General features: G+C 35.8%; 1 protein-coding gene across 1 annotated transcript in view; it reads right to left on the bottom strand.

Annotated features, from left to right (window-relative positions):
• LOC150100924 (alanine--glyoxylate aminotransferase 2, mitochondrial) overlaps window positions 1-12,862 on the bottom strand; it is a 226,867-nt gene that overhangs the window by 36,714 nt on the left and 177,291 nt on the right. The window contains exon 11 of the mRNA XM_090401430.1: window positions 11,970-12,119. Within this exon, the coding sequence (XP_090257556.1) occupies window positions 11,970-12,119 (150 nt within the window). The remainder of the gene's footprint in view (window positions 1-11,969; window positions 12,120-12,862) is intronic.

Consider the following 12,862-nt stretch of genomic DNA (forward strand, 5'->3'; position numbering starts at 1 on the left):
TTTGGAGACCACTGCTCTAGATGATCCTTAACTACATCCCATGCATTACTAACATCCTTACCCTGCAGTGTTTTTTGCCATGGTATAGATTTAAGCTTTTTCCTAAGCATGTCATAATCACCTGTCTTGTAGCTCCACAAATACCCCTTCTTGATGGAATATTTCTCATGTTTTTATAATCTCCGAAGTCAAGACTGCATGGTCACTTTCACCAATTGGAGGCAATGTTGTCACCTTGGTTATGGATAGCTCTTCTGATCCTATGACCAGGTCCAATACTCTCCCACCACTGGTCTCCTCCACAACATGCCACCTTAAGTAATTATCTCTCAACAGGTGTATAAATTCTATTTTTTTCCTGTCATGTGATCTTTCTTTTTTCCTTCCAGACTATATCTCCATAGTTGAAGTCCCCATAATAATCACTTGGCCTGTACTCATGTACTAATTTGGCAATGCATGTCTTCCAGATCATCTGTGGAATTCCCTGGCCTATAGCAACAACCAACTGTATATTTTGTCTTACTGGCCTTAATCTCATACTAGATTGCATCAAATGAACAGCCACCCTTCCACCTGTGTCCTATTCTTTTTGGCTGCAATTCATCTGCTATCATCAGCAGTACTCCCCCACCCATCCTATCTTCTCTGAAAACACTAAACCCTTTACAATTCCTGTAACTACATCATCTGCTGTTAGCCAAGTCTCACTAATGCCGATAACTTTTAGCAAGGTAGCACTAACCAATGCCAAAAACTCCTCCCCCTTGTTCCTGATACTCCTGGCATTAATATATAGAAACTGCAGTATCTCTTTAGCCCCCAACCCACCTTTATTTTCTGAATTGACTACGTTATTCAATATTTTTGCTTGAGAGACTAGATTCCTGACTTGGTCATTCTCACACTCACTCGCTTCACACAAACTCACTTGCTTCCACCCTAACTGCTTAAGTCTCCCTGAATTTGCACTTCAGAATGCTTGGTGAACAAAGCTCTTTCCAGACATCTAATACCAAAACCATTTACATGCAGTCCATCGGCATTGTACAAATCCTTTTTTCCCTTCAAACAGAGACCACAGATCCACAAATTCTACATCATTCCTTCTGCACAATTTATGTATAGTCTCATTGGCTATCAATGCCCTCCTCCTCCTCCTCCACAGTTCACCTCTATCATAGTGTGATAGGAGACTTACAATGCTCACCTTCTCATTGTTCAGTTTTGCCTCTTCTAACAACTCCTTTACATCCTCCTTCATAGAATACTTCTTGCCTCTCAAATCATTTGTACCACCCAAGACAATCATTTCCTTTGACTTAGCTTTTTGTATTTGGATGACGTAGCTAATATTGTGAATTTTTGCACCGGGGAAACATGAATTTGTCACACTTTCGTTAAGCACTCCCCATTATCGAGTCTCCATACATAATTTTCTTCTTAACTTGTTTTTCTTATTTGTTCAGTCAGTCTTTATTATTCCTGCTTCTTTCTTTTTTCAGCCCTGCTTAACTCTTGCTGCTTCTGCAATTTTTCAATTTCGCACTTTGTCCTATGAAGGATAACATTTAAGTGCACTATTCTTTATTAATATCCATTTTGTTCTCCTCTATTTCTATAGCTGTACATTCAACATTAATAACATTGTTTTCCATCTTAATGGTGGTATTTTTACATTCTTTTCACCTAACAGACACTTTTGAAACACTTAATACATACTCTCTCTCTCTCTCTGGTTTCTATTTCCTTCCACATACTCTTTAAATTTTCTCGATGAATACATTTCGCACACACATCACACTGAATAAAATCCAGCAAATTCAAATCATTGGTCTTTGTCATCATTGTTCGTCGCATTTGTGCAATGCGATAATATCACAATAAAAATCTTTAGCCCCAAGATCATCACTTTTTAAAGACATAAATGTTTTGGGCTTTTTCTTGAATCACTTAAGAAGAAATAGGAATGCTTTCTTTATTTTGATGCTCAATCTAAGAAGCTAAACTATTTTTTTTCATTTTTTCATAATCACTGGTTGAATAATAGAAACCGGAGCAGCTGCTTATCGTGTTAACTGCATCTTTTAGTTATAGTCGGCTGTGGAGAGTAAGATAACAATATTATATATAATTTTATTTTTCTTGTTTAGTGGTTGATACAATGTTTCAGATTCATACTTATGATGGTGCATTGACTTCAAAATCAGCATGTTGTGAATTTCAAAGAATGAAGCTCTAGTATATAAAATATTTGCTGCTAAATATAAATATATATACATATAAATATGTTTAAAATTATTAATTGACTTAAACACCGAGAAAAAATGCAAGAGATTTAATAAGGTTTCGCTACTAGTTTCTTCGGAAATGCCGACTTCGTCAGGTGAATATAGTACCATGGAGAAAACAACATCTTAAAAATATATTGTACTTTAGACAAAACAGAGTTTAGAACAAGTAGTAGTTGTGTTTGAAATTGAGTCCGAGTGTTAGTTCTGGTGTGAAACACCTGTGCGTGAGAATGATATCATGAGTACGCCAAAACTGGATTACAGCACTATGTGAATCGGGCAGGCTGTAACTGAGATTATTGTTTAGATGGGCAGGGTCAAGAGCTATTTCTTTGGATTCCAAGATACGTCTTTCTAATTCTTCAGAGCATTTATGGATGTTTAAAGTTGAGTTCCAGTCTATTTGATGTTGTTGTCCTTCAACATTGGTATTGGCTGAGAATAAAACATGGCTGGATAGGGCACTAGCATGGACTCTGTTATAAGAAATGTCATGTTGGTGTTCTTCTAGGCGGAGAGAGAGATGGACTTTTCTATCTGGCCATAATATGGTTTGCCGCACCTGCAAATGATTTTGTATACTCCTGGAAACTGAAGAAGGTTATGTTTTACTTTAGGTTGACTGAGGTAAGATCGGAGTTTTGGAAAAGTGGAGAAATATGTTTTAACATTAAATTTCTGCAGGATTTTTGCTAGTTTAGAAGAAAGAGAACTTATATATGTTAAGGAGATGTAGGCTGTTGGGTTTGAGTTATCTTCATTACTATGTTGATTATGTACACTAAGACGATTATAGATATTTTTAGGAGAGTAACCATTAGTCCGAGCGTTAGTTCTTTCACGCCAGAACTAACACTCGGACTCAATTTCAAATACAACTACTACTTGTTTTAAACTCTGTTTTGTCTAAGTACAATATATTTTTAAGATGTTGTTTTCTCCACGGTACTGTATTCACCTGACGAAGTCAGCATTTCCGATGAAACTAGAAAAGAGTGAAACCTAATTAAATCTCTTGCATTTTTTCTCGTTGTTTAAGTCAGGTAATAATTTTAAACATGTCATTTAACCAAGTCAATTACTCTGTAAATATATATATATATATATATATATATCCAAGGAGATCAGACATATTCTCTATAGAATTAAAATTAGTAAATTAATTTCTACTATTCTATATATCTAATTTCTTAATACACATAAAGAATAATAAGTCTTTCATTAAATACTGTTACAACTTCTGCACACTCCCACACTGCCCACAGAATTGAGCAAGCCTGGTTCTGCTAGTGGTGTTGTGTGCAGCCAACATTCATGTGTTTACCTGTGAAGAGAGAGTTGTCTAGCTGTAAAAGTTAACATGCAGTGGGAAGATTATGAGAGCCGTTGTAAAACAGGAATCAGCCCCTGCACATAAGGCAAGGACCACACAACAGTGGTTGGAAGCGAACCACATATCACCATCACTACATATCACCATCCAATTGAACATCTGGAAGTCCCAATCTGAATCTGCTGAACTTCAAATTGTGGCCAGAGCTCAAGACAGTAGCCTTCAAGAAATGACACTCCAGCATCGCCAGCTTGAAGGTGATTGAAATGAGCATTGACAGTGTTCCCACTGGATGTTGTGTGTGCTGCCATCGATACGTGGCCTCACAGACTTTGGACATGCATGAAGGAAAACGGGAGACATTTTGAACAATGAGTGCTGCTGTATGCATATTATACATGTGGTTTGTATGTATTGAAAGCTGTAAATGATTTACTGAGAGATTAAAGGTTTATGCACTGTTCAAGTGTAATAGTATTTATGGCTAGACTAGGTATTCTAGGAATTGCACAGTATGTGCTTAATAAAAGTATATATTGTTTATTCTCTCACAGTTAAATTCAATTTTGAGAGATAACATCTGATACCATACAAAAAAAGAACATAGCATCCAACTGAAAGTTCTGTAATTTCTCTTGACCATACCTGTCTTTATCTTTCTTTGTTTTATTTATTATTTTACTCATTCATTCATCCTGTCTTATGTCCCAAATTCCTTAGAATACAAAAATTAAAGATCTCACTTGACTAATATATTTGAATAGGTCTTCTAGTAAGCAAGTTTCCTTAAACTCATCTTTCATCATTTTGCTGAAATAGGTATGAAGAATAATCATTCGGACAATAGTAGTACATTTAATTAAGCAATTGCAAAAGTACTTCCAATAAAAAGAAACTTTTCTGCAGATTCCATTTTGCTTTATGGAACATATACCACTTCCTTTTCATCAAACATATAACATTCCCACTAATATACGATGGTTTGATACACTGTGCTGTCCTTCAATTATTAACTTCACAGTTCCTCATTGGAGAACAGATAAAGATGCATGCAAAAACTTTGCTGAGATCACAGCACTTTTTTTTTATGTTGTTCCCACACATGAAAGACTGTTTGTAAACCTATAGTACACTTTGTACTGTGGGTGGGCTAAAGATTTCATTTTCTATTTTTATCAATTATATATATATATATATATATATACAGGGTGTTCGGGATAAATTTGACAGTTTCGTAAGGAAAAAGAAAATCTTCTTTGTATCTATTAAATTTAATGAATTGACAAAAAAACATTACAGGCAGAGTTAATTACAATACTATCAACAAGATTTACTCAAAATAACCACCATTAGCATCGATCACAGTTTCAATTCTGCTTCGGAACCTCGAACAAGCTGATGCTACAGTCTCCCTGGGAAGGGCCGCAAAAACTGTTTTAATTTTATCCATTAACTGGGCTTTTGTATTACTGGAAGTGCGATTGGTGTCTTTTTCAACTGCACCCCATACAAAATAATCCATGGGGTTAAGGTCTGGGGAGTTTGGAGGCCAAACATTTGGACTGGTGAAGTCGTAGAAATTTTCAGACAACCATTTTTGACTTTTCCCAGAGGTGTGGCAAGGGGCCGAATCCTGCTGCCATACATACGGCCTACCATTGGCTACCCTTGTTATCCAGGGCTTGACTACAGTTAGCAACTCCACAAACAAAGTCCGAATTCCAATGCCAGGGTTCTTCAACACCTGTTCCTGCAGATTTGCGAGGAATTCTGCTGTACGAACGCAATCAGATCGTCTGCTAGGGATCTTTCTTCTTGCTACATCCTCGTAGTCACCATTGCAAGTCTCTAGTTCATGCCTGATTGTTTTTACTGTATTCAGGGAGCATTGGGCAGCAGTCGTAATATCCTTATTTTGATGGTGGGCACGAATCATCATGATACAAGTTATTCTCTTCCATGATTCAGGTGGGTTCCAGCTATCCATCCTTTCTGACATCTTGTATATGAATGAAGAAGGGTCCAAACTTTTAAATGAAGAGAAGTGTGTGTTAATACATGTAACTTACGGAAAAATATAATTAATTATAAATATGTCAAATTTATCCCGAACACCCTGTATATGTGTGTGTAATTAATTTTTTAACTTGGGGATACTGTTTATTAGGGTTACCAAGTAATTTTATAAGCTTGGTTATTTAACTCCTAATCCCAAGTATGGAAACAATTAAGTTTGCACTGAAACATAGTTCAAGTCTAAAGATGGTACAACACCAGGGCAACTCATTGCAAAGGTGGGTAAAACTCTGATCGCTATTCTTAGTATTTTCCATAATGTAAAGCACATCTCACTAAAATATGTATACTGCAATACATTATGGGTGGTACTATATATATACACAGTGATATCTCGCTAATTTGAACCTCTTTAGTCCGAACCCTCCAGTAATCCGAATTGCGGTTTGAAAGAAAAAAAAGTTTATTTATTAAGTATTATTATTTTGTGTACTATGATTTTTATTTAATAATTATTATTTTAACTATTATTACTTATTTTATTATTATTACAGTACAGTATAACTACGGTGATACACAAAAAGAGGAAATTCAAAACGTGCATAATTTGTTTAAAAATATAAATCTAGATGTTGAAATTTCACAAACAGATGTTACCGAATGGATTAAAGGTAGAACCGAAAGTGAATTCAAAATCAAATCAGATGCTGAAATTATAAATATGATGCTACAGAATGAATTAGATGACGATAAAGAACTCGAAGAAAAAAAAAGTAAAACATGACGAGGCAGTTGACAGTTTTAATATGTGTATAGAATGAGCTAAGCAGAATGATACGCCATTCCACAAAATTTTATTGCTAATGCAGCTCTGAGAAGAGGCATTCGAAAAAAGTTTAGCTTCCAAGAAGCAAAAGAAAACCAGTGATTTTTTTACAAAGAAATCAAAAAAACTTTTGTGTCGTGTACAAGAAAGTGATATTTTTATGCAAATTAATTTATGTACTGAACTATGCAATTTTATTAAATCAGAATCCTCAACAATACAGGTACATACAAACTAAATTTTTACTAAAATAAACTTTCGTGCACTATTATTTTTCAGTTTTACATTACAGTATAGTAGCTTTTTTTCTATCAGTTACTTCATTTATTTATAGAAATAAATTGATGTATCATTAGAGTCTGATTAGTTTTCTCTTAAGCGCTAGTTATTGTTGTCTCTTAGGGGGAAATTTGCTAATCTGAACAACCATGGTTTTTATTAGTTCGGATTAGCGAGATACCACTGTATATATATTGTATTTTTTTAATTATTTTTACATAGTTTGGAAACCCTGTTCTAGAGACCTAACATGGAACTTTTTTAAGCCACTTCAGGCCTCCAATAAGTAGTAGCTTATCAGCTCTCATTCTTCTTTGTTTGCATACAAGCTTGCTAGCATCCTTGTTACCCAGAAACTGTTCTAAAAAACTCACAACTAACATGCATGACCATTACTGAGATTCAAAGAGAAACTCTAGTAACAACATGGCTCCCATTAATTCTTGTAGATAAGCTTATATGTTGATTATACATAGTTTTTAATGTATACTATATTGCCAGCCTGGCTGGCCAATTTAGCATATCCACTCTCCAGCCAAAAAGGCTGCGGGTTCGAATCCTGCCATGGGCATGGATGTTTGTGATTGTCTGTAGAAATACTAGTGGTGGTGGTCAGCAATAGATGCCATTGGTGTAGTTGCAGTCAGTTGGTGGATTGAGTGGTGGAGGCAGAACTGTAGAGCAGGTGCCCTCCCTCGATGAGTCTTTGGACTCTCTGGAGGTGTCAAATAATAATAATAATAATAATATTTCGGCAATGTTACATCGCCATCATCACGGATCACAAAAAACAATGATATGTGCACACAGGCACTAACACTCAGCAAATGAGGCTGAATAAAGGCAACAGAACTTGGCCATTGAGCTGATGATCTTAAAATGTATGCTTCAAAAATTTGATGCAGTCCCATGCACCCAAATTTGTTGAGATTTGGAAAGTTCTTCAGAGCTGAGGCAGATTCGATGAATAGTCTTTCATACTTACATTTGCTGCAGTGTAAGAGCAGTCTTTTTCCAGCATATCTTGTGGTGGGTGTCCAAAGCAAGTCCCAAGTGGCTGTATTGGTAGAAATGGATGTAGTTCTTGTGTTCAGATATCCTAATATCCTGCCTGTTTGGCCGTAGTAGGACAGTCTGCAACTGCAAGGAACTTGGTATACTTCTGGTAGGTCAAGGTATGTTGCTGGTCTTTGGTGGAGCAGATAAGAGATGCCAATTTCTTATATGATCTTTAACTAGTTATAAGGTCATATTTCTTTAGGATGTTTGTTAATTTTTTGGAAGTGCATTGTATATATAGAATAGTAATAGATTTTGAATAATCTCTGCTTTGAAGGGGAGGGCAGTTGTGGTTACATGGTTTTAATATTTTTTTGGAATTTTCTGGGGGTTGTAGCCATTGGCTAAAAAAGTGTTAAAGATATGTCAAGTTCAGTAGTTAGGACACTGTTATTCGAACTGATTAATGTTGCCCTGTTAAAAAAGGTTTTTATAATCCCATATTGTTGGGAGAGAGCGGGTGACTGCTGGTGAATGTATCTATCTCTATGTGGAGGTTTTCTGTAAACAGAGAATGCCAGTAATCCATTAGGCTGGCATGTAATCAGAGTATCTAGGAATGGGAGACTGTTGTTGTTTTCCTTTCCAAGGTAAACTGGATCCTAGAGTGTTGATTGTTTAGGTGTGTGTTAAAAAATTGTGGAGTGTATCCAGGCCGTGTGGCAAAATGGACAACCATTATCCACATACCATAGCCAGATTTATGTAGGGCAGAGTATTAGCCTGAGTTAATGGTGAACTGAAATAGGGCTGAGATATCATGAGGGAATATGGCTTGGATGAGGTCTAAGTTATCTTCGAGTGGATATTGGTGAATAAGGAGGAGACATCAACACTAGTCAGTTTTGATGAAAAACCTAAGTTACTGGGAGAGTAAACCTTCCTACTTCAGTATAAGATCAGATAACTCACTTTCCATTGAAAAAGCCTGCTCATCACAAAGAAACTAAATTCAGGTCTTTTCCAATCAAAGGGCGCATTATTCCATTGTTCTTGCAACTGTGTTATATAGCTACTTTTATATGATTATACACATGGCACTTTACATGATTCTTAAGTTTCTTCAGCATTGTCTCTAATGATATGAAATGTGGATTCACTGAGTTCAGTCACTAATTTTATACCCTTCATTACTCCTCTGCTCTCATATTGTCTCACTACAGCAAGTTTTTCTTCTGTCTTTCTTTTCATTAAAGATTTATGTGAACTTGCACTGAAAGGTTAACTAAAGTGAAAAAAAAGTTATATAGCTACTTTTATATGATTATACACATGGCACTTTACATGATTCTTAAGTTTCTTCAGCATTGTCTCTAATGATATGAAATGTGGATTCACTGAGTTCAGTCACTAATTTTATACCCTTCATTACTCCTCTGCTCTCATATTGTCTCTCTACAGCAAGTTTTTCTTCTGTCTTTCTTTTCATTAAAGATTTATGTGAACTTGCACTGAAAGGTTAACTAAAGTGAAAAAAAAAATTACAACTATGAAACTGGTAAATTTAAATCTTAAGATAAACAAACATAGATTTCCATGTGCAGAGAACCACCCATGTACCAGCTGGTACATGGCCTATGATATTAACAATATCAAGATTTAATCTGCACTGTTTGCAACAAAGAAAAGGTTCAATAAATTAAAGATGCAAAAAAATTATACTCTTGATTTAATCCTTTATCCAGTTTGCACATGAATTATCTTCATGACTGGACTACCTGTATATAAATGCTAACGATTTCACATCAACTGCCTTAGTAACAAAAAAAAAGGTTCTGTAAACAACAGCAGGGGGAAATAAAAAGGAACAATTCCATCCATTTTTTATTTAAAATTCTATCTAATTTCTGTATGATGTATTTGAAAATCAAATATAATAAGGATCTTGTCTATTTTTTTTTTTTCATCATCATCATCATCAAATTCCTGCCATGTACCCTCAAGGGGTGTACAGGATATGACAGTACTACATGAAAAAATTACATCATTACTAACTTCCTATCTACAATTTTCCTCCAAATCAGTCTGTTACTTGGGTGTGCTTAAGGGTCAAAGCTGTATAACTGAGAGGAGACCTCCACATAGCCTTTAAAGGAATGCGGAGAACCGACCAGGGCTTCTGACCTAATGTCCAATCCTCACCTTCTCGTGGTGCACCCTGTTGGGTATCTACTTTGATACTGAACGAACGAGGATGGGCTGGCAATTTGGGATTTAGCCGACCAAATTGAATTCTTATTGGTTAAACCAAAATAAAAAAATGATGGTACAACATGAACAAAAATTTTTTTTTTTTCTGTTTTGCTAATTCCAGTTTCATTAGCATGATATTTCTGTAGTTTGCTACTTCTCTCTTTTTTCATTACTGCTGCTTTGTAGAGTTGGTGCCTTGTGTCTATGTTTTTCTGACAAAAACAGCAGGGGGGGGGGCAGCCTTGCTGAACTATGATGTAATAAAGTAAGTACAACATATGATTACGTTTATACTAGCATCACATGTATGCAATTTTGTCGAAGTCCTAAATCACAAGTCCATCCTTGTTCACTTGGTATTCAAATGAATATTTACTAATAGGATACATCATACGTAAATAAGGAACAAACATTGGATCAGAAGAGACATTTTTATAGGATATGTGCAGCAGGGTGTATAAATTTTTTTGACGGACTCTGTGTGTGTGTGTGTGTGTATATATATATATATATACGAGGGACATCCAGAAAGTAAGTTCCATTTTTAAATATTTTCACTGCAGCACTGCGATTGCAATGGTGTGCATGTGTGCTGAGTTTGTTGATTCGTTAGCAAGGCGTTGGTGCCATTTTCAGACATTCTCGCAGTGCGTACGCTTCTTGGTGTGTGTTTATAATGTCTAAGAAAATCAAATCGCCTGCTGCATGTAAAATTAAATAAACGCGAGTATGTATTGCCAAACCCTTATGAAACTGCATCATGCGATCCAGAATAAACGACGTGGCATGTTACCAGGGGTGTTGTTTTGATTCATGATAATGCCTGCCTACATACGGCCGGCGTAACACAACAGCTTCTGACCACCTTCAGCTGGGAACAATTCCATCATCCCTCATATAGTCCTGACCTCGCGCCAAGCTACTTTTACCTGTTCAAACATCTGAAATCTTTCCTTGGTGGCTGGCAGTTTCAAGACGACGACGAGGTCAAAGAAGCAGTCAATACGTGGTTTGCTTCACATGTGGCAACCTTCTACAACGAAGGTATACAATTCTTGGTGACCCGTTATGATAAGTGCCTGAACAATAGTGGAAATTATGTAAAAAAGTAGTGAAAGATGTCTACTTTAATTTTCAATAAAGTTTTTTTTGTAAGTATATTTTTGTTTCTCTGATAGCCCATCGGAACTCACTTTCTGGACATCCCTCGTATATATATGATAAGAAATGTTCTACCATAAGTGATATCACTGAGATGTTCTTCGATACGAAGCTCAATTGATTTTTCTGTTTGTCCATAATATGGGGAATTACAGTCAAACCAAAGACAATATATACACCTGGATACTTCAAGTTGTTATGTTTAAGTTTTACTGGTCAAAGCCAGGATCGAAGGTTTCTTAAGGGAGGTAATAAGGTACAAATTTTATACTTCTTGAGGATTTCTGCCAATTTTCTAGAAATAGAACCGATATACAGAATGGTGATATAACCTTTCACATCATTATTCTCTTCAGCACGGCATGTAGGATGATTAAACAAAAGTTTGAAACTGTTTAGGATAACAATTCTTCCGAAAAATTGATAAAAGCATGTGTGTGTGTGCGTGCGTGCACGCACACACACACTTATAAACATATAAAAATATTTTCTCTTAGTTATGTAGCTTTGTAATCACTTTCTTTTTATTTATTATTATCACACTAATTCATGTTAAAATTTTTTGATAATACTGATAACTAGGAAATGTGTAGACATTTAAAAGCACAGACAGCATACAAAACAAAGCTCTAGAAGTCTTATATTTGTAATAAAATTACCCTATAAAGATGGTTTGATGCATATTTTTAGTTACAGACTTCACAGATAGTGTTGTAAGCAGATCACTGAAATCCTGATGACCATATATTTTTCCCTGAAGAAATGAAACCCTTCCCTTCTTGATTAAAATCATTGATAAATAACTTACCTTATCAGTAACCAACTCTAAACCAATCATTAGTCCCTTTCCTCTAACATCTCCAACAATTTCAAACTCATCTCTCAATGAAGCTAATTTTTGCAAAAGGTGAGTACCAACATGACGGCTATTTTCCATGCAATGTTCTTCATCGAGAACCTTTAAAATACACATAAGAAGCCTTTAACTTCTATTCAGAGAATGGTAAAGTATCATTTTGTGTCACTCACTCACTCACACACACACACACACACACACACACACATACACACACAAAGCACATTTCTTATTATATATATATCTACTCTCTATATATAAAAGATAAGCCGAAATTTGAAACGTTTTTATGTCACATTTTTTGTCTTACCAGCCTGAAACTCGGGGAGGGTTGGGCACCATAGGCAACAGGGGGGAAGAGCCCCCCCCTTAGTATATATATATGCATATATGATAAGAACACTAAAGTAGCTGTATACAAGACAGTGCTCAAACCAGTTTTAACTTATGGATCTGAGAGCTGGGTCAGAAGTAAAACACTTCACCAAAGACTAGAAACCACAGATATGAGAGTTCTGAGAAAGATTAGAGGCATGAACAGATGGCATCAATGGCAATATCATATTAAAAACGAGGTTATTAGGAAAGAACTTGACATTGTTAGCATCCAGGAATGCATTAGCAGCTAATCTCAGGCGGTATGGTCACTTAAAAAGAATGGGCGAGGAAAGATTAGCAAAACAAGTGTTCCCTGCCAGGTTGGCAGGAAAACGACCCAGAGGAAGACCAAGATTATCGGTAGATTGATGCATTAAAAATTGTCTTAGACGATAGAAATATAAGATCTGATAATGCTGGAGTCTTGACAAGTAACAGACTGATTTGGAGGAAAATTGTAGATAGGA

The sequence above is a fragment of the Typopeltis vanoorti genome, chromosome 12, assembly GCF_054136105.1.
Source record: "Typopeltis vanoorti isolate ZY-2024b chromosome 12, IOZ_Tvanoo_1.0, whole genome shotgun sequence".
In the NCBI taxonomy this organism is placed as follows: Eukaryota; Metazoa; Arthropoda; class Arachnida; order Uropygi; family Thelyphonidae; genus Typopeltis; species Typopeltis vanoorti.